This window comes from Struthio camelus, chromosome 7, assembly GCF_040807025.1.
Source record: "Struthio camelus isolate bStrCam1 chromosome 7, bStrCam1.hap1, whole genome shotgun sequence".
Lineage (NCBI taxonomy): Eukaryota > Metazoa > Chordata > Aves > Struthioniformes > Struthionidae > Struthio > Struthio camelus.
Window position 1 is genome coordinate 40,173,162 of NC_090948.1, and position 21,623 is coordinate 40,194,784.

Below are 21,623 nucleotides of genomic sequence, written 5' to 3' on the forward strand. Positions count from 1 at the left end.
ACGCATCCAAAACGTTAGCAAAACAAACCGTACAGAGCCGAAATCTGCTCTCACTTAGGCGAGGGCCCATCCGAGCCAAGCTTCCTGCGCGGCACAGAGGCACGTCGAACGGGAGCCAGCAGTAACGTCGCCTCACCAGGGGCAGAGGATCATTCTGGGTCACTGCGCGTCCTAATCGAATCCGTGAGCAGGCAGAGTCCCGCCTAGCGGAGGGGTTTGCACTCCGCCGCGGCAAAGCGCGCAGCAAGCTCGGCGAAACGTCTCGATTCCTACCGGCTGCGTGGGCCACCTGCCCGTTAACGCCGCGCAAGGCTTAGTGCCAAACGCACGAGGGTAAAAAACCACCCGACAACACGACGCTAACTACGGCTGCGCATCAGCCAGCTGCGCAACAGTTCGTCCCGCGCGGCTCGGGTTTTCTCTCCCAGGCTGGTGGCGTGAGGAGCCAGGCAAGGTTGGATCTGGGCAAGGTTGGACCCGGGCAAGGTTGGATCTGGGCAAGGTTGGACCCGGGCGGTGCCTTCGGGCATCCTCCGTCGAGCATCTCCGGCCGGGCGACGTGGCTCGACTTACCCTGCCCTGCCGCGCGGCTGCGCGTGCCCAGACCTCGCGGCCGAAGCAGCCCGGGTTTCCAAAGTCAGCGAGGTCCCCCGCACCTCCCAGGTAGCCGGAACGGCAGGCGGGGGTCGGGAAAACCCCGCCGCGGGCCAACAAGCCTCCAGCCAAAAGTCCAAAAGCATGGACGGACCAGGACCGACGGGACATCCCGGTGGGGAAAAAAAAAAAACTCATCTGGTCTTTACGCCCGGGTCTCGGAGCAAGACGCTACGCGCCGTGCTTCGGATTCGGCCACCTCGAGCCCGCGGCGGGGAGCCGTAGGGAAAGGGCTCGCGCCGGCGTGCCCCACCGGCCCAGTAACCCCCCACCCCGAGCCCGGCGGCCCCAGCGAGCCGGGGGAGCGGAGGCACAAAGCGCCCTTGTCTCGCGGCCGGGCGCTTCGGCAGCCGCATCCGGCCGCAATCACAGCGCCGCTCTCGGCCCCAGCGAGCGACGGCGGGTGGGGGGGCGAGACGGACCCGCCGCCCCGATCCAAGGCTCGGGGAAGGGCAGATTTAGCAAGAGGGCGGCGGAGATAACCATAGCACCAGGCTGTCCCGCCGGGGATATTTGGTGAGCGAAAGCCGGCCGAGGGTTTGAGGCACGGACGCGTGTTTCCCCTTAGCCTCCGCCTGACCTGCGGCGCGGAGAAGGGGAGCTTTGTGCCAGCGCCGCGGGAGGGCTCCCAGCCCGCCCGCTGCCTTCCCGGAGGTAATTTAAAGGGCACGCGTGTGCACGTAAAAAGGCAAAACCAAAATATCTCCCAGGTTTTATATTGACTTAGGGCATGTGGGTTTTTTTTTTTTCCTTCTGCTTTTTTCCTTTTTTTTTTTTTCCCCTCATTTCTCTCTCTCTCTCCGCAGCCTGGAACCCACGTACTCCGGCGAACAAAACCGACACGCAGCTTTTATGCAGAGAACGACGCTTGAACAAACACTGGCGGTTTTTCTTTTAATAACAGTCACCAAAACGCACGCCTACCTGCCTTTCCGCTTTGGAAACGGGGAGGGAGGAGAGGCGAGGACGCCCACCCGCCTTTCACCACCCTCACTCGTCACTCTTCCTGCAGAGAGCCTCCTGGCTCAGATTTGCTTCCAGCCAGGTCCCGTTCCTAATCGATAAGCTGCTGTTTAAGCAAAGCCTAAGGCACTAAAGCCACACGTGGTGCCAAAGCCGCCCGCTGCCCTGCAGCACCCCGGGTCTGTTTAACCGGAAAGGTTTTCGCGTCGCGTTTTCAAAGCCACCGCGCGGAGCAGGGGCTGATCTGAGGTCGGGGCAAACCGCTCTCTCAGCGGACGCAGGACGGGAGTACCTGCGAGCGCAGGGGTCCCGCGTCCCCCCGAGCGGACTCAACCGGCCGCAGCCCCGAGCGTCAGGACCGCGACGCTTCTGCGCAGCTTCCGGCAGCGGCGCGGTCCAGCTTTCGGAAAGTCATCCCCAACTCGACCGTTTCCAGCCGGCCGACCACCTTTTGGATGCCAGCGTCCAAAAGGAGATCCCTGACCCTGCCTGCTGTCAACTCTGCTGAAAAGATCCTTCCTCCCCTTCATCACCGCGCGCGCCTCCACAAAAGCTCCCCTCTAAAACCGCAAGGCCGCCCAGCGCCCCGCGAGCGCCGGAGCCGGCAGGACTCGGGCCACCTCCGCGGCCACCACGGGGACGCCCGGCCCGCCGGCGGGCAAGGCCTGCCAAAAACGCAGGAGAAGCCGCCGGAGCCGGCGCCGAGCGAGACGGACGGACCGTCCCTGCCCTCTGCCGGCAACGCGGCGCTGGACCTGGACCGGCCCCTGCCCGCCCGCCGGCTGCGCGTAACCCTCGAGCAACCGGCTGGCTCTCCAAGCCGCTCTGTCTGCACATCGAGCAGCACCCCTCGTGTACCTAGCGTCACCCAAAAGTGCCCTTTTTCCCCCCCTCCATTTGCTGTCAAGCGCCTGAACGTGCCGGGATGATTTGCAAATTCTTAGGGATTTACTCTGATGGGGAGCCGCCACGAGTTAACTCGCCGCCACGAGTTAACTCTGCTATCTGCTTTCTGCTCTTTGCCCCTAAATTAGCCACCCATTGGGCCCAAAACAGAGATTCAGTGAACGCTGGAGAGCGGCGAGAGCTCTTCCGCTTTACTTCATTTCCAGCTGCTGAAGCACCGAGTGAAGAAGGAGCCAGACAGCGGAGGAGCCCGGCGCCCATCACCGGGTGAGCCCAGCATCTCCAGTAACGCGCCCAAAAGCTTCACCGCAAAAAACTATCCACCACGGGGACCAGTCCAGGACCCAGCTGGACCCCTCCGGCACCTGGCACAGCAGGTGAGACGGAGCGGGGCTGGGGCGCACCAGCGCGTCCCCGGGCCGATGCGAGAGGGAGCCAAGGGCCCACTCACCTGCCGGTAGGTGCATATGATGATTTCTCGGAGGTGGTAGTGCATGGGCGTCATGGTCTCACTCACAGTGTCCAGGGCCATGTCCACCTCCTTCTTCATCCGGTGGCCGTCGGGCAGGAGCTGGACCACTTTCATCACCACCTGGAGGGCGGACGGAAGGAGCACAGGCTTCAGCCCGCCGCCGCCTCGCTCTGCTCCTGCCTGCCTCCCTCCTGGGCCGGTGGAGGAGACGGCCTGTGCCCGCCGCGACAGCGCGCTGCCTCCCCGCGGCACAGCCGCCACCGCACACGGCTCTCCCGCCGGCGTGCCGGGGCCTTCGGGAATGAGCGCCAGGCACTTCCGCAGGGGACACCTGCCAGCACCCAGAAAAATTTAAAAGAATAAAAAAGTCACTGCCCAGCTGCTGACGGTTCGGTGACCTTCACCAGGATCCTTATCAGAGCGGCCCTCTGCAAAGCCAGCTGCAACCTAGGTGCAGCTGCAAACGCCCTCCGAGCAAAGCGCCCAGGAACCGGGGTCAACCACCACCGGTAAAGGCGGGAAGCAAATAGGGACATCAGCTGAGAGCACGAGGAAGAGCTGGCAGCAGTGCAGGGGGGCTGATACGTGCAGACGAGGACAAGGCGACTGCCCTCCTCTTTACTGAAGACCCGCTGCTGGCACAGCACGCTTGCTCCACAGCTTTGGCCAGAGCAGGGGCAGGCCCAGGACTCACCTCGAACTCTCCTTTGGTATACTTGGCGTCAGGCACGCTCACAATTTCATCCTCGCTCATCTCGGGGATGCCCTGCAGCAACCAGAGAGGGTCAGGCAGGTCTGCGTTGTCAAATGCTACGTGATTCTCTCTCCTCACCAAGAACAGGGCTCCCCTCCCTTCCCAGCCACCCCAGGCAGTGTCTTGGGATGCCCAGGCCCACGACTTTGGGAGGCAGGACTCCCGCCACATTGCTTCGCAGCGCAGGGCTGCTCCTACGCGGCATCTTTTTTTGCAGGAGGCAGACGGAGAAAGCAAGGCACAGGGCGCTCCACATCTCTGCCCACAACCTGAGCAGAAAGAGCCAAGCCTGCAGATTTCCAAAGCCGAGCACGACCCACCGGGCTCCCCGACGTCCTTCGCCTCTGCTTTGCCCAGGCAGAGAAAGGCTCGGGAGACAACTCTGAACTTTTACCCCTCCGTGCCCTGATGGGTAAGAAGGAGCCACATCCTTCCTTTCCTCGGCACTTAGAGCTTCTTGCAGTTCCCCACCTGCAAGCGCTAAGGAACGGGGAAAGGGAGTACCCAGGACGCATCTGCTTATCTTCTGCAGCTCATTTGCTGACTTGTGCACAGCAAAAGGCCAACGAACAGGAAAAGTACACCTCCTGCAGCCAGCGCTACCCTTCCCCACGCTCCCTTTAAAGCCCCCACGCACCCTTCTCACCAAGCGCACGCTGCTGCAAACTTTGCAGAGCCTCCCCAGCAGCTAAGTGCTCCGACCTAACGCCCAGAGAGCAGAGCTCAGAGAAAGCTGCTGCTCTAGGCCGGGGTCTGGCCCCGGGCTGCTACCTACGTTGAAATGCCACAGCGTGAGGACAGCGATGACCATGGCGGTGGTGGTCCTCCCCTTGCCGCTGTGGCAGTTGAAGACGAAGGCTGCCCGGGAGTCCTCGGCCAGCGTGCTCTTCATGGCCTCCAGCAGCCGGTCGAAGTCCTGCGGAGGGGGAAGCAGGCACGTTAAACGGGGGTGCAGCCGGCTCGCTAGGCAGGCTCCTGGGCTGTGCCTGCTCCCAGGGTTACTGCAGGGGAACCTGCTTTCTGCCGCGCTCACCCCAGAGCCACCGCAAAGCTAAGAGGTGCCCGTGGGTGGGAGCACGCGTGTGGAGATGCAAGAGGGGCAGAGCACCAGCTCTCTGGCAGCGGAAATACGGCCTAATGCAGGGCCACCCACCCCGAAGCTCCCCTGCCTGCAAGGGGCAAATCCAGCTCCAGACAAGGACATCAGCGCCCAGCGCTTGAAGCACCCTCCGGATCGCTTGCCGGGCAGACCGTGAAGGCCCTCCAGAGCACACGGGTGCCCCAAAGGCCCGCAGCCGACAGATGACAACAGCACATTTCGGATAGACCTAGCTGCCAAGCGGTCTCCCGCCCAACGCCAGCCAACCAAACGCATCCAAAAACACAAGCGGTAGGAGCAAAGTTTCCCGGGAGAAGGTCCACGCCCAGGGGAACACAGGCACCCCGGGAGGCTCCAGCCGGCTCTTCGTCCGTCCCGTACTAAGCCCAGACACTTGTTGGGAACGCGGTCCCAGCCCACGCTGAAGGCTGCAAAGCTCGGCCCCCGACTGCCCCACAGACGGACCCTGACTCCGTTTCCCCGTGCTGGAAACGGGCAGCCGACTTCGTCTCCCTGCCGGGTGGCACCTAGCGCGCGTGAGGTGAAACGCAACTCGGCCTGCAGCAGAGGAGAAGGTGCAGAAAGCCCCTCCGCCGGGCAGCCAAGGGCTGGCACCGACGGCACCTCCCGTCCCTCCGTTACCTGCTCCTTGGGAGCGCAGAAGTCGGGGATAGGGATCCGCCGGTATATCAGTCCCTGGCACGTGTTCTTCTGCTGATTAAATATCTCCTGCGTGGTCAAGCAGCTCTTGAACATCTTCATCTGCTTCTCCGTCTCTAGGTAAACCTCCAGCCACTTCTGGGATTTCAGCACGTCGCTCTTCAGGGTAGACTCTAGTTTCTGCAAAGGACAGAGAAGCCCTCACTATAAGACTCACTCCTGTTCCTACCGTTCCCCATATTTAAGAAATCTTCTCCGCACACACACGCTTTCTGCCTCAAAGGCACCTTTATTCCCCAAAGCTGACGTCAGCTCAGAGCTCTTGGAAAGCAGCAGTTTGCACGGGAGGGGATACGGCGAGGCCGCTCTATAAATACTCTATAGGCGCAGCGCTTACTGGGCGCCTCGGGGTCTGCCCGATGGTCTGCCGGGAGCTTAGCTGTGACAGCTCGAGGTGGCTGCCTTCGGGCACCCCCCGCTCCTCTGCGGCACTGCCAGAAGCCGGTGGCCTCTCTTGTCCCTAGCTGTGCCGGTTCCCAGCCTGGCTTAGCTGTCATCGGCTTGAGATGCAGCCTGACATGCCTCTCACAGCAGGGTCTGCCCGCGACGCATGACACCTGGCAAAGTGTGACCGAGAGGCTGAGCACAGACACACACATCTCCATCACCCGCCCGGCTCTCCTATCTCCTCTCCTTCCTTCTACGTAATCTTGGAGGCAGGACACAGCTTTTCGTCCTGCCAGTCACTGCCAATTGCTTCCTTAATAGATTTCTTACTACCTCCTCCAGCACCCTGTTGCCAACACGAAAACAGGCTCCAGGGACTGGCCACCACTTCTGCCCAGGACGCAGGACCACATTTGTGCTGCTCCTCAGCCAGCTCCACTGGCTCTCTAGCTTTGGAAACCTCCTTGGAGAGATGCGAACCGCGGGAGGACGATCTCTCCAGGCAACAGAACAACGCTTTGGAGTTCCTCCACGCGGCTGTGATGTTGTTGGCACAAGGACCTCCTTCACTTACTGTCTCCTTTCAAAACCCAGCTGGGAACATCTGTTCTCCTTTGCCCGGATGCCTTTTACACCCCCTTTCAAGCCACGCTATAAATTCTTCATGGGAGGAACTCTGTTTTACTCGGACACTTTGTAAACTATTACACAGTTGATAAAGTCATGAGGAATCATTTATTTATGCAGTATAATAAAGAGCAGGTTGGTTGGTTGGTTTTGTATCAGCCGGGGTGTCCCAAGCTTCCAGCAGACACGGAGCGCATGAGCCAAACGCAACATGCGATAGGGCCGCTTCCCCTTGCCGCTAAAACAAAAAGAAACCAAAACAAGTAGCTCTGTGGGGTTAGGGACTATCAAAGCCTGGTTTCCTCCGGACATCTCTCATGAGGACTCCTCGAAGGGGGAGATTAGCCTTTCCCTCAGTGGGGACATGACCTATGCCTCTGTCCCACATCCAGTTATTTATTTGCATAAAGCTTGCAAGAACTTAATGCGAGATCTCTTTCCCTCTGTCAAATTCAGCTGAAATTGGCCAAGGGATTAAGTTACTGGAGCGAGAAGGGGAGGACGAACACAGCTGAGGCCCAGGCAAGGAGAACAAGGTTTTTGACACAAGAGAGCAGCCAGGCAAGTCATCAGGCAGATGTGTTTATACAGGCAACAACTTTCAAACGGTCCCAGATATATGGGTGTAAACCTCCGCTCACCCACAGTCAACACTTGTCCTGTGCTTGGGGTTGGATTAGGGCAGAATATCTGCTTTTGGCATTCCTGCTTTTATTTATTAGCAGGCTGAAAGCCGTCCAGCGAGGATATTCCTGGGAAAAGAGATTCCTTTAAAGGGGAGAAGTTACCATCTCATTTTAATACGTCACCCAAACCCAGCTGTCTATCTTATATGCTCAAATTAGGATGGATCCGCAACGTAGCCCAGGAACCCAGGAGGTTGCACAGCTAAGACACCTTCAGTAGTCGCTGTTTGGCCACGGGAAGAAAGACGATGGGGCAGGAGAGGGAGCGAACGGGGCCAGGGGCTCACCTCGAGCTGTTCAGGCGAGGAGACAGGCACTGTGATCAGTTGTTCAAGGTTTCCAGGTTCCCTGAGGGTATAGATTTGTTCGTTCCCTTCCAGGACTACTTCTTCCCGGAGGTTGATCCACAAGATGTGGGAATGCTTCCTCTTGGCATCGGTCAAGTACTGCAGGACGCTCCCGATAGTCTAGAGGAGGCAGCAGCAAAAAAAAATGAAGTCCCAGCACCTCCTCCTGGGTTGAGCACGCAAATCCCGCGCGCGGCCCGGCGAGCGGCCCCTCACCTTGGAGCTGGGCTGCGCCATCCCGTAAACGGACATCTTGGGCACCCGCCGGAAGTTGGCCACGCTCATCTCCTTGACGGTGCTCAGCACGTCCGGGGAGAAGCGCTCGTCCGCCACCTGCGGCAGAAGGAGCCCAGTGCCGCGGGCGCCCCGTGGCCGCTCCGCTATGTTTCTGCTGCCCCCTCCAAAACGGAGCTTTCCAAAGGGGCCTCACCTGCTGCCCCCGTCCGAGAAACGTCTCTCCACCCTTTCAACACCAGCAAGCTCAAAGCCAGAGCTGAGCTTCAACCCCAGGAGATGCTTGCTTGCACCAAGACCGTGCAAAAGCAGCAGCCACCCCCAAGCAGCTCTGTCCCCCCTCGTCCCGCATCAGCCACCCAGGAGCGGTGATAGTGTTTTAGGAGCATCAAGAAGCGTGAAGGTCCATCTACGCGAGCACCTGAAGTTCACTTTAGGGGTGCTGGTGCCCTGGCTGCGGGGGATGGACACCCATCTGTGTGCACAGGGGACCTCTGCCCACCCGACCAGCTCTCTAAGGGTAGAGGCAGGACACGTGGCTGGAGACCAGGACGCTCTAGGGAAAGCATCTGCCCAGCAAAGAGAAACATCTTGATCTTACCACCCACCCAACCTCAACACTGAGGGTGCTGCAGGCAAGGGGGTTTTTTTTGAGGGCAAGTGTCCGGGGAGTCCCAAAGCGGGTGCCGAGCCGTTGCCGGCAGACGACCGGCAGGAGCAAGCCCCGTGCCGGCGGAGGAGCGACACGCGCACTCACCAGCACTCGCGTCCCCTTGGTTATGAGCTCCGCCGTCACGGTGAGCTCCGAGCCGTTCATGGTGGCCTGCAGCCGGTAGAGCTCGGGGTGCCGGCACATCCACCTGCTGAAGCTGAGGGCAAAGCCCAGGGGGTACTGCCGGCGGGGGCAGAGCGGGGACGCCGCCGTCAGGAGGGGCGCCCACGGCCCGGCCCCGCGCGTGGCCCCACCACCACCGTACCATCCACCTCTTCTTCTGCCCGGCGCAGAAGCCCAGCCGCTCCTTCCCTCCCTCACCCTCCCGCCGCTGGAGCGGAGGGCAACCTAAGTAAAAGGAAAAGGGGAAGGAGCTGCTCACCTGCTCGTGAAGGTAGTAGTTGAAAGCGATCAAGTAGAAGTAGCGTTCAAGGCTCTGCAAAGTCCTTTGGAGGAAATACTCTTTGGTGCTGTCCCCCTGAGAACAAACAACGCGGGTGGCACCCGGCACATCCAACGTCACCTGAAACAGGACCGCCTAGCACTGCGCCCAAGGGCGGACCGTGAGGGTCAGAAACGCGGCCGCCTGCTGCTAAGGGTAGGAAAACGCTCTAAGCTTGTTGGCGGCTTGCTCCGAAGGGAGAGACGCTCCTAAGAGGTAAGCTGCCCCGGCACTGCTCCTACCAGGGAGGGAGCAACCGCAACAGCCTCGTTTCTTTCTCGGCGGGGGCACGTGAGAAACGCCGGCGCTCCTTCGACGCCGGCAGGCAGAAGAGCCACCTGGCCAGACAGCCAACAGGACTACTCACTGCAAGCGAATGCAATCTCGGGGGCGAGCTTCACTACTAAGTTAAATGCAAAAAAAAAAAAAAAAAAAAAAAGGGGAGTTTATTCTGCTGTGAATGACATTCTCCTTGCAGCTTGGTAGGAGAGAGCTTAAACGGTGGCCAGATCCTTTACAGCATCTTAGCTGAAAGCATCTTCGACCCAAGCAGGCACAGAGCAGAGCAGCAGCTCCTTCAAGCACGCGCGTTCAAGGAAGGCAGGGCATTTAGTGCAGACATCGCTTAAAACATCGCTGTTGTATAAAACGAAGGCAGCAGCTGCGTCAGGGCTTTGCCACTGGATATCAAATTTGTTTCTCAGCGCTTCTTGTAGCCCGGTTTACCCCTCCACGGAGCAGAAGCTAAAGATTAGGACAAGCCTTTTGCAAGCCTTGCTGCGGTGGGACTTTCCTCCAGAAGAGGCCAAGAGACGCACCGAGAGGTCGAGGACGTGCTTGCTCTGGCATGCCCCGGTGAGACGGGAGGAGGCGAGGGGCGCCCGCGAACGCACCCGTTATCTCTGCTGCAGCGACGGTACCGAGGGCAGAGACCACCCGAAATCCCCCAGGTCATCTGCTCAGGGGACATAAGCTGGGGGCGGTCAGGTCAGGCACTGCTCGAGCACTTCTGAATGAAACAACGATCCAAAACACAGGGATTTCGAACTTAAAAACGCCTTCCCTGTCCACGAAAGACCCACAAAAACGACCTGCGAGGCTGGGACCGGCAGAGGTTGAGCCACGGGAGCACCCAATCTAGGGAAACCCTAAGCGACGAGACAGTACGATGCTCCTTCAACGTCTCCGGAGACCATGGGTTGCCCGAGGGAGGGCTACATGGGCACCTGTGAAGACCGCTCGGTTGGCCGTGCCAATTTGACCGTCCTCCCCCGCGAACGAAAACCGTCTTCTGAGATGTTATGGAAAAATCTTCTAAGGCAGCACCGCGCACTCGGAAAGAGCCTTCCGCTGCGCCCCGGCGGGAGGAGGGAGACTTGGCAAGCGCCGCTTGGAAGTCGCTGACATTATGTAATTGACTCATGAATATTTACTTGTTACCCGCAAGACAAATCCGGCCGGCTCTCATTTATCAAGAGGCAGAGAAACACGCTTACTCTGGAAACTCAAAACAAAGCCTGTAACGATGGAAGCGGTCCAGGGCTTCACCGCGGTCGGCACCACCAGCAGAGCGACTCTTTCCCCCTCAAGCGCTCGGTTCCCTTCCGTAAAGCCAGTACTAGCGATTTACTGTGGGTAAAAGTGCGATAACAGGCTCCGTGAAACCAACTTCCAAGGAAAGGGGGCAGCGATCCATTAGGATTTACTTAACCCAGACCCAGGCAACAGCTCAGGAGCGGGCCACAGCCAAAAGCGATGGAGAACTGGGTCCCGCGCGGTCTGGTTATGCCTCAACCAGCATCATCGCACGCCGAGACCGACCCCGGCCACCACGTCGCACCCGACGTGCCCTTGCTGGAGGGCTTCAATCTCCACTTTTGCCATTCAGTCCCGGGCAGAAACACCCCATTGCAACGTGAGATGATTCTCGTGCGCCCGGAAGGGCTCTTCCCTTCCCACTAAGCGCCTGGGGCTACAAAAGCCCACGCAGGAGGGCTTCAGAGCCCACCCGCACGACCCGAAGACCCATCGGCCCTGCCGGCCCCACGCCGCTCTCCGACGCCGCGGATTAGCCCCTCTTTCCTCTCCCCTCCGCTCGTTCTCCTCGCCTCCCCTCCACCCCGCACGGGCCGCCGGGTCCAACGAGCACATTTTCCTGGCCCCCTGCCACTGTTTAAAAAGTGCTATTGCTACATTCAAACTTCAAATAAACACTCCTCTCGGCTAATTTACAGCAGTCCCCGGCCGTTTATTTCCCAGCGTCAAAGACGACACGTAGCAGCCATCCCCAGGGTGGCAGACGAGCCGCGGCGGGCAGCCGCGGAGGACAGCTCGGGAGAAGCGAAGGCGGGCAAAGCTGCCGCTAGCCGCAGCCGGCATGCCCAAATCCCCCCTAAAAAGGGGCTGAGGGAGAAATTCAGGGTTTCCCATCCAGCGCCAGAGTGGTGCCAGCAAACGCTTCTTGTCTGCTTAATCGTTCTAACGGGGCTTTTCCGTTCGATGACCGGGGAGCGCGGTTGCTTCGGCCGCGCAGCCTGTTTTCCGGCTGCCCTTTCAAAACTGCCTGGGCATTTCCTCTCCGCTCTAGCTGCCCCTTCATCACTTAAATGGGGGGGGGGGGGACAACAACAACAACAACAGCAAAATCTCTGAAAAGGCTGGAAGTGAAGTCAAAAGATGAGTCAAGTGCATCTGGGATCCGCATCTCCTCGGCTAGCCAGGAGAAAGTTGGCTAGGAAAAAAAAAATCGATGGAAGGAGCTGAACTACGACCCGGCCAACCCGCCGCCCCCACGTTAGCCAAAGCTCGTTGCAGCGCCCGCGCCCCGGCGGCAGCAATCTGTGCCTGGGTCGGCGCGTTGCAACCTCACCGTGCCCAGCCGTGGCCAAAAGTACTGCTAACCTGCTCGCCGCGAAAGCCCCAGGGCTTGCACCGGCCGCCCACGGCGGAGGCGCAAGGATGTTTGCCCCCCAGGTTGTTTACCAAAAGCGGTGACAAAGCCAGAAAAGGCCAGGTTTCCCCCAAATCCCAGTCTGTTCAGTTTGACGGTCTCCGTTTCTGTAAACGATTGAAAAAAAAGGACAAGCAGCGTGGCCGCCCAGCTTTTCACGTCCTTGGGAAGTTTCCAGATCACAGGAAGTTTTGGATTTCCATAATTTACATTCTGATTATTCGCTCGCGAAAACATTTCTAGAAATCACCGTCCTGAAAAACTCTGAAACTCGGGGCGGCTCGTGCTGCTTTCCCGACACCTCCCGCGGGAACCAGCACGCGTCGATCCCGGCAGCGGGGCCGACTACGCGACAGCGCGCACGGCGGAGAGGCTCCGCCGCCTTTCTCGCCGCCTTGTCTCGCCGGAGAAAGGAGGACAAAAATAGATAAAAAGAAGCAAAAGAAAACACAATAAGCGTTTTATTTGGGTCACTAAAGTCAGCAGCACGGAGCCTGCCGCCTCCCGGGAAGCCCAAGAGCCGCATACAAACGCGCTCTTTCCTCGGCGCTTTTTCAAAGGGAAGCTGCGCTTTGCAACTCGCTCCTCCTGGCCGTGGCGGAGGGCACTCACCGGCCAGACCTCTCCCCACCGCCTCGCAGACCGCCGCGATTCCCAGACAACTTTCGGCACCAATGAGAGCAATTCCGCCCGCAACGGACCTTTACCCAGGGCCCCAGCCCGGTTTATTTGTCAAAGCAAGAGCATCTTTGCCACCCGCCTGGCACCTTTCCTCGCCAGACAGCTGCCACGGTTTAGAGAGGGGAGACGCTAATCTTCCCGCGCCCTGGTTCGCTGCTATGCCTCCCGAAGACGTGCCTCCGCTCCCGGCACTGCTCCTCGGCGTGAGCCCCCGAGCGTGCCTCCCCGCCGTACCTGGATCTGGTAGTCTTCTCCGATCCCTTCCAGCTTCTTCTTGTACTCGTAGATAGCTTCCTTCATGTCGTGCATCTCCGAGCAGAAGGCAATAGCGCTGTCCACCTTGCAAGGACCAAGAGGAAATGCGGTCACTGGATCCCTGGCAGGCAGGGGAGCCAGGTTTCACCCTCTCCCCGCTGCCCTTTCCCTCGCCCCTTCTCCCATCCCATAGCCCTCTCCTCGAGCAGCCCGGTCTTTTGGGGCGATTCAGCCACATCAGGGGCCGAGAGCAGTCCCGCGCTTGCCACGGGTTTTACAGACACCCACTTACCTCCTCAACTATCTGTTGGCCTTTCGGTACCATCTCAACGAAGTTTTGAATAACCCGAAACCTCTCCCTCGGAGAGGTTTTAGCTGGATGGGGGAGGCTACAGTTGGGGAAGAAGAGAAAGAAGATCAAACTGTGAGCGACAGGACTTGAGCCATCATCTCTTCCCTCCTCCACCCTCCTTTCACATTTGGGTCATCCCAGAGTTCAGAAGGAAACTGCCCTTCCTTGAAGCGCGCACCGCTCGCTCCAGCGGCACATCTCCTACCCAGGCCAAGCCCGCTACCACGGCTCCTTTCATCCAGGCAGCTCTTCACCTGCTTCAAGGCAAGGGCCAGGGCAACCAGAGATGTTCCACTTTTCTCCTCGTTTCGCAGCACGTAAGGCAAGAGGACCACTTAGCCTGGATCCTCACTGCAGCACCGTACGGGTCAACTAAATGCACGGACGTGCTGCACTGCTGCAGCAGGAGGCTCTGGGCATCCTCCCCACAAATGCCCCCCATCTCCCCTTCGTCTCAGGCCACCGGCGGGTGATGGACCGGATTGAGCTCCAAGGGAGGAGGAGGTCCAGGCTGGAGGACACTGTGGGGCACTTCTCGCCCCAGGAGAGCTGTCCCGCTTACTCTGGTTTCTGCGTTGCTCCCTTGTGGTGGAGGAGGACGAGCGTGCCCATGGCCATGGCCAGGTTGGTCCTGCCGACGCCAGTCTGGCAGCTGAAGAGCAGAGCCGGCGGGGGTCTGCCGGGGTCGCGGAGAAGCAGCAGGTTCGGGCTCTCCTAGGGAGAGGAGATGCAAGCGTGCTGCGCCGGGGCACCCTTCACAGGAGCACCGCGCAACCCCTCGCAGCGGCAAGGGGATCCTGACGGGCTACCGCAAAGGCCGGCACCGAGGTGGCATCACCGCGGGGTTGCGGAGAGGTGGATCAGCCCTCGCTTTGCTCCTGCCGCGGGGAACCAGGCCGATGCGTCGGGAGGGTGCACCGGCCGGTCCCGAAACGGGGGGACCCGCGTGCCCTGGCCACGTGCGCCCTGCCCCAGCCACGGCCCCCCGGGCGAGGGGATCAGCGGCCAACCCTGCTGGGGATGATCCCGAGCACCGATCCGCCCGTATCACCGTTCCCGCCGTCCCCAAGGCGGCTAAGACAGAAGAGCCAGGCTACAAAAAACAAAAATCAATTCCTGCCACCAAAAGAGTTCGCCGCAAACCTGGATGGTTTCTGCTGAGCCGGTTTAGGGAGCAGCCACGGGAGCAGCGACGCCCAGACGGCAAGGGACAGCCACCTCCAGCGAGGGGCAGGGGCAAACAGCTGGACAAGGACACACGTTTCTCCAGCAACGCGCGGTCTGAACGGGAGACGCGACTGCGGGCACAGTCGCCCTCCGACGCGGGGCGGAAAGCCAGGAGCGGGACACGGGAGACAGAGGAGACCGCGACTCCTCCAGCTACTCCTGCTAACTTCCAGCTGACGCTTCCCAGACGGAGGCTGTTTGGCAAGGAAAGGATTTCTGTTTTCACTCAAAAGGGCAGGGACCCAGCGATACCATGCCTGCACGTTGGGTTGTTATTATTTATTTATAAAGGACTTGAACAGTAAAGGAAAAAAGTCCACCTTGAGCAAGGTCAGCCTAGGCGGGAAGCTACCGAGAGGGCATTTCCAGCAATTGAAGCAGCCGCCTAGGTCCCCCGCAGCGAAGCAGAGATCCTCCTCGCTAGCATACAGCGGGAAATACAAATAAAAACCCGACCGGGCTGAGAGGAAACAGTGGAAAAATACAAGCCGGGGCTGCGGCCAGGGGCAGGAGCGCTCCACGGCACGGAGAAAGGTCTCGGCGCAGCGGACGCCCGCGGCGCACCTCAGCAGAGAGGAGCTGAGATAAACACAGGCCACCGGGGCCTTCCGCTACGCTGCATTGGAGTAAAGACAAGTGAGCGTGGCCAAAAACCCCCAGGAGCGGCCGCCTGGTGCTTAGGCCGAGGCTAAAACCGCTTCCTTGGGGGAGGACGGCGGCACCAAGAAAATATGAGTGCAACTCAGCTGGGAGCGAGAACCTTCTACGGGCCTGAAGAGAACCAAAAAAAGAAAACCCGAACCCGAAATAACCATCGACTAGGTGTTTTGGGTTCAGCTGCCCCTGAAACACCCCTTTACAGAGGCACGTGGTGCTCGGCAGCTGCAAACCCAGCCGGCGCTGGTGGGGCTCCGTCCGCGGACCTTACCCTGAGGGAACCGATGAAGGCGTCAAACTGGGCCTCGAGAGGTGCCCCGTCCACGGGCAAGGGCAGCCGATGGTACCTGCCGGGCACAGGGAAGAGCCCCTCGTTACGGGGAACGGCCCAAAGGGACCTCTGGAGAGGGGCTCCCCGCCACATCACGTCGGTCAACTGTCCTTCTCCTGGCAGTACCTGTAGGAGGGCAGCAGGAAGACGGGCCGCCTGTAGACCTCCTCCGTCACGTGGATGTCCTCCTCGCAGTGGATCCTCACGGCGTGCGGCTCGTCCTTGAAGTGCTCGATGTCGTTGTAGACGTAGTACGTGCTCTCGCTCAGCTGCGCGAAGTCGTGGAGCTGCGAGAGACGAGCCCGGCCGTCAAAAGCCGCAGCCTCGCCACCTCCGGTCCCCAGCACCCAGACGGAGGGCGACGACCCCTTCCTTGCCCGCCAGCCCTTCCCACGGCCTCCCCCGTCACCTCTTTCCGAATGGCGAGCTCCAGGCTTTCCACCTTGACGCCCCTCTGCAGGCTGTGCAGGTTTTCGTGCAAGTTCTCCTTGCCGCGCGGCGTGTAGGGCACGAAGTCGCTCTCCACGCGCAGGAAGACCACGGGCTCCTCGCGAACGCAGAAGAAGACGCACTCCTGCAACGACCCGGGAGCTAAGCCGAGAGCGGCTTCGGCGGCTCTGAAGCCATCCTCTTGGGGCTGGGACGATCGCCCTCCGCAGCCAACGGCTTTCGGCTGCCCCGGGGAAGGGGAAGCCGGGACGCCCCGCCGGGAGCAGGGCGCCGCCGCCGCGGCCACGCTCGCCCCGAGGATGCACCGACCTTGTGGCCCTCCTTCTGCAGCTTCTGCAACACGTGCTTGAACCCGTTGAGGCTGGGCTGCCCCATGCCAAACACCGCGTACCCGCCTTTGGCTTGCCGGAAATTGGGAGCGCCGCAGCTGCCGGTAGTGTTCAGGACGTCTAGTTTACTGTACACATCTTTGACCATAAAATATTTCCCCTGCAAAGTAAGGGGTGGAGAGAGAGAGGGAGGGCAAAAGTGGAGCGGGGTGCAGGTGCAAGGCGCAGGGACCGCCAGCCGGCTCCGAGGCGCGGGGAGCGGCGGGGGCGACCGGGCGCCCTTCCGTTTCGGGCGCTCTGCCCAAAGACCGGTTCGATGTATCGCAGCACGTCCCAGCAAAGCCTTCCCAGGCGTCTCGGCGCCGCTCCGCCCGACGCGCGCCCAAGCACCAGGGCGACCGCTTGACGTCCCCCTCCCCGAAGCCCCGCTCCAGCGGAGCCTAACCTCCTCGAAAGCCCCCATCCCGACGGACCCTCAGGGCTTCCCCGCCGGGTTCAGGGACCGCTCTCCACGGCTCCCCAAAACAGCCGGGCACGTACGGTTTCGAAGCCGTCGGCGGGTTTCAAGACGCCTCCCAGCCTCTCCCCGAGCTGGGGCTCCCACCTGCACAAGGTAGTGCTCCAGCGTGGCTTCCGAAATCCGCCCCACCGCGTAGTTGGCCTTCAGCAGGTCGTCGTGAATCTGAAACTCCTCCCTGCAGTTGTACCTGCGAGAAAGGGGCGACGGGCGCGATGCGGAGGGGGCCTTGCGGCCAGCCGCGAAGGCGGCGCCCCAGCAGCGGCCGGCACTTACGTGATGACCACGGGCGCCACTTTGTTGGTGATGATGGACTTGGCCTTGCTGTTGTGGAGCCCGACGGTCTGGAAGGAGTGGATGCTCAGGGAGCGCTGGTCCTCCATGGCGCCGGCGGCCCGCACGGCCTCGAAGGCGGCCGCCGACACCGTCTGCGGAGCCGTGCTGGCCGTCGTACCCATAACCGCAGGCGGCTTCGCGGGGCGGCGAGGCGGGAAAGCAAGGGCGAGAGGAGGACGCGTTCAACGGGGCCGCCCCGGAGAGGGAGCGGGCCGGCTCCCTCCGCCACCCGCCCTCTTCCTCCGGCCCCAGCCCGCGAAGGCACCTTCCCACGACGCCGGACGCGCGCCGACAAACGGGGCTAGCCGGGGGGGGGGGGGTGCGGCAGGGGCTCGTTTCCAAACGACCACGCGGACGCAGCCCTTCCCGGATGCTCCGGTTTCCTTCCCTTCCAGGCGAAGCCCCTTCCCCCCCCCCACCACCACCTCCCACCGCTGCTCCCGATCCCCCCGCCGGAGCGGGACCAGACGCACACCCACACCACCCCTTCCCCGGCCGGCCCCACGGCTCTGGGATGAGGGAGACAGGCGAAGCCCTAAGTGCGGTCGCCCAAAAGGCGATGAGTCAGCAGATGGCACCGCGGAGTGACCCAGCAAGGTTTCCCCTCCCGGCCGGCCGGGCTCCCGCTGGCATCGAAAACAGCCGCCGGCCGCCTCCTCCTCCTCCGCTCGCGCACCGCTTCCCAAGCCAGCTCCCTTCCCCGGCCGCAAAGGCTTAAAAAGCGAGGAAACGTCAGCAAACGCCGAAGCCCTCCGCGTGACCCGAGCCCCTCCGCTCGCTCCCGGCCCGCCGCTGAGTTATCGCGGCACGCGAGGACGGCGGGGCGCTGGCCGCCGCCGCGGGGATGCTCGCCGCCGCCCGGCGCTCCCTTACGCGCGCCCGCGCCCGTCCTCCGCGCTCCGGCTGCGACCGAAACCGCCCGAGCTCAGCCTAAATTTAGCAGTTCCTCGAGCTCTCCTACAGAGACTTCCTTGTCCTGCATCCTCGCTTCCTCCAGCCTGCTGACCACTCCCCCGGCGCTCGCAGCCCGGACCGGCGGACGGACGGACGGACGGAGCGCCGAGCGCACCTTCCCGGCTGGAGCAGCCGGGGTCGGTCGCAGCCGGGTTCAGCGCCCGTGACCGCAAGGCAAACGGCGGTCCCCTCCGTTCCCCCCGCCCGCCAACGCCGGGTAAATTACCGCCCGCCTGTGTTGCGGATGCTCCTTCGGCCGGAGACGCCCCCGGCGGGGGCCAAACCGGGACGAAGCCGGAGCAGCGAGAGGCGTTGAGGCGAGCGGGAGGAAGGAACCGCCGGAAGCGAGGCGCGACCGCAGCCTCGCGAGCCAGCCCCGACGCCGTCCCTTTCGCTCCCGCCGCGGGAAAGGGGGCGCGAGCGCAGGGCGGCGCCGACGGCCGGGACGAAAGCCGGCCGGCCGCCCCGCTGCTGCCGGGCGCTGGCCCGTCCCGCGCCGCCTAATTCGCATTCCACCGGAGTCCGGGAACTTGGCCGGCATTCAAAGCCGGAGCGAACAATGGCCTAAATTTAGCCGGGGCGGCCGCCAGGGGAGGCGAGGGCCGCAGCTGCAGGATGCATCTGTCTCGCGGCGGCGGCAGCGGGGAGGAAGCGTGCGCCCGCCCGGCAGCCGCATTGTCAGCGGGAGGAATCGGTACCAATAAATCTGGCCGCCCTCTCACACCCCGGCCACGTTTCCCCCCCCCCCCCTTTTTCTTTTTTTTTTTTTTTAATAATTAAAAAATACATATATCCCTGCTCTCCCTCCCTCCCGAGCAAGCGGGCCGGGGGCAAGCGGAGCTTTGGCCGCCGCGAAACCCGCCACGTGCCGAAGCAGGAGGCTGCACGGGCGCCGGCGGGTGCAAAGCGCGACGCGGGCCGCAGCGGGCTTGGGGGGGGAAAAGCTGCAAGTCAAACGGACCTTCCTCCGCGCGTAGGAAAACAGGATGCCAAACGGCTGGCTCTCCAGGTGACCTCTTCCGCGAGGTTTTGGCCGGCGCGCTCCTCGGGGAGCGGCTCGGCTCGGCTCTGCTCCCCCCCCGGGGAGGAGCCGCTCTCTCGCCCTGCCAACGCGACGAGAGCCTCTGCCCGGGGCGCAGCGGCCGCCCGCGCCAACCCCAAATTACAGCGCTGGCAAGCAGCGGGGCGCTGCCCGAGCGACGGCGGAGCGCGCTGGACCAGCCGGATGCTGCGGCAGAGGCGCCCGCCGCCCGGCCCAACCCGAGGCGAGGCGCGAGACGTTCCCGCTCTCGCCTCGCCGCTCCTCCGCGTGTTTTGGGGTGGCGGCTGCCGAAGAGCGCCGGCGGGAAGAGCCCGCGCCGGGAACCCACCCCAGAGGGAAGCCGGGCAGGCAGAGGAGGGACGCGGCCGGGCTCCGGCTCTCCCTGCCCGCTTGCTCGCGGGAAGCCGAGCCACGGCGCGGCCGAGGCGGGGGGCAGCGCTTCGCGCCTCCGTCCCCGCCGGCCCAAACGCGGGGCCGCCCCAGCGCCGTCGCCTGCTCCCTCTGCCAGAGCGGGCAGGGAAACCCCTTTGGGGGCGGCAAACGCGGCGGGTAAAGGTGCTCCAAAGCCCACGGGGCGCCGCGGACACGCGTGGGCTGTGTAGGGAGGGGGGTTGCTCCCACCCACCCCCCCCTCACATCCCCGCAGCGGGGCTGCGCGCAGAGGCCGGGAAAGCAAAACCACCCCCCCTCCTCGAGACACGGGGCACGCGTGGGCGCGGCTCTTCCCCCCCGCCCCCACACCCCGCCCGCGACGCCTCCGTACCTGCGCGGCGGCGCTCAGAGCTGCGGCTGCGGCTGCCCCCGCCGCGCCGGGCGCCCCATGCGGCCCGGCAGCGCGGAGGGCGGGCGGCGGCGCGTCCGGCCGTGCCCGCGCGCGCGTGCGCGTGCGCCCGCCCGCCCGTGTGCGCGCGTCGGGGCGGGGCTTTGCGCAGAAGCCGCCGCCGCTGCCAATCAGCGGCCCCGCTGCCGGCGGGGCGGCCCCCTAGCAGCCCCCCCTCCCCTCCTCCCCTTCCCCGGCGGGGGCGGCCCGAGGCCACGGTGACGGGCTCCCCCCCCCCTCCCCTCCCCTTCCACCCGAGCCTTGCAGCCTGAGGAGAACCCAGCGCCGCCTCCGCGTCCAAGGCCGTGGAAGACGACCGTGGCCAAAGCTACCGGCAGCGAGGAAGACCACCCTGAGGCACCACAAGAAAGGCCAAAAGGAGGAGGACACGGGTTACAACTGCAGAGGAGCGAGAGCCAACACACGGCTGGCTGTACAGGCCAGGCCTAAGAGCAAGCTCTTCTGAGAGCCCCTGGCCACATAGTCCTGCCTTGCAGGCGGATTGCCCGGACTAGGAGCAGGGGTCAGCCTGCAAGCACACGGCCCTTCCGAAACAGCAGGGTGGCCTGAGCCCTCCCGGCCCCGAGCGACCCCGTATCGCTTGGGTCACTGGAGCACCTGCAGCGGTGACAGCAAGGACTCCCCTGGTGGAAAGCGGGGCCGGGCCGTTGCTGCCACACGTCCTGGGACCCCCTACAGCAGCGGTGTGGTCTCCGAGGACCTGATGGAAGGAGACTTGCTACAGGAGCCCCTGAGGAGCTGGTGCAAGATGCCATGGCAGGTGCCTCAGGCAGGGCCGGCCAGCCCCGGAGAGGACTCCATGGCTCTGGGGCCGCGCGCACCAGCTGGCGCCCGTGCCTCCAGCAGCACCGACGATGCCGTGAGGACTGGACCGGTGAGTTCTGCCCCACCGCCGTGAGGCTCAGGTACTCCACCTGCAGAGGAGCCACGTCACGGAAATAGGTCTGGTGCCCGCTCCGTTGTCCCTCTGCACTCTGGGGATAGCTGTCTGAAGGCCGAGCTCGCCCAGAGGAAACAAAAAGAGGGAACGACCGTGTCCTTCTCGGAACGACGAGTGCAAGAGACACCGTCCAGACCGGACTTAGCTGGGCCAAGTTTCAGCTGCGCGCGTCCACGAGATTTCCCAGGCCCGCCGGAGAAAAGGGGAAGGTTTGCGGCAGGTTCCCGTCGCCGAGGACCTCTTCCCTTCGGCGTGTCGTGGCCGCCGGCAATAGCCCGGCTTCCCTCCAAGCCTCGGAGAACGGCGCTGGCACCTCTGGGAGCAGCTTGAAGACACGCGGGGAAATCAGGCTGCTGGGGAGCAGGCTTCCTCCTTCCTTCCCGGCAGATACGGCCCTTCTCCCGCCGCCACGGGAGGACGTCTCCCCTGGTAGCCCACCACCACCCACCCCTAAATCTGGGAGGACGTCCGTCTCGCCTCCTCCAGGACCTCCGACTCCTCAAGCACCTTCCAAGGACTCAACGTTGCTCCTGAACGTCCCCTGCCCGGCACGGCCGCCGAAGAGCAGCCCGATAAATATTTATAGGGTACCAACAGGGCCAAAGGAGAAGGGGGGGGGGGGATTAAAATTAGATGGTATTCACACGTGCACTGTCACCGGCGAGCAGGGACAGGAATGTAAACGGAGCCCAGAAGCAGTCCGAAAATGGTCAGGCTGGAAGGCCGGGCGGGAAGGTCTGTTAACGCGTCCGCCGATG

At 62.6% G+C, this 21,623-nt stretch overlaps 1 protein-coding gene across 14 annotated transcripts in view; it reads right to left on the reverse strand.

The window, feature by feature from the left end:
• Positions 1-21,623, reverse strand: part of PALD1 (phosphatase domain containing paladin 1) — a 33,444-nt gene that overhangs the window by 7,808 nt on the left and 4,013 nt on the right. For 2 of the 14 annotated variants that reach the window (XM_068950969.1, XM_068950968.1), the window contains exons 1-18: positions 18,269-18,539; positions 17,029-17,222; positions 16,840-16,942; positions 16,216-16,395; positions 15,866-16,030; positions 15,583-15,743; positions 15,397-15,472; positions 13,804-13,955; positions 13,182-13,278; positions 12,869-12,973; positions 8,944-9,084; positions 8,607-8,741; positions 7,832-7,948; positions 7,556-7,735; positions 5,491-5,688; positions 4,525-4,665; positions 3,690-3,761; positions 2,975-3,115 (exon numbers count right to left, since the gene is read on the reverse strand). In XM_068950969.1, coding sequence (XP_068807070.1) covers positions 2,975-3,115; positions 3,690-3,761; positions 4,525-4,665; positions 5,491-5,688; positions 7,556-7,735; positions 7,832-7,948; positions 8,607-8,741; positions 8,944-9,084; positions 12,869-12,973; positions 13,182-13,278; positions 13,804-13,955; positions 15,397-15,472; positions 15,583-15,743; positions 15,866-16,030; positions 16,216-16,395; positions 16,840-16,942; positions 17,029-17,210 — 2,346 coding nt within the window. In that variant the 5' untranslated portion in view covers positions 17,211-17,222; positions 18,269-18,539. The other 12 variants (XM_068950977.1, XM_068950974.1, XM_068950980.1 and 9 more) reach the window with 12 other exon arrangements.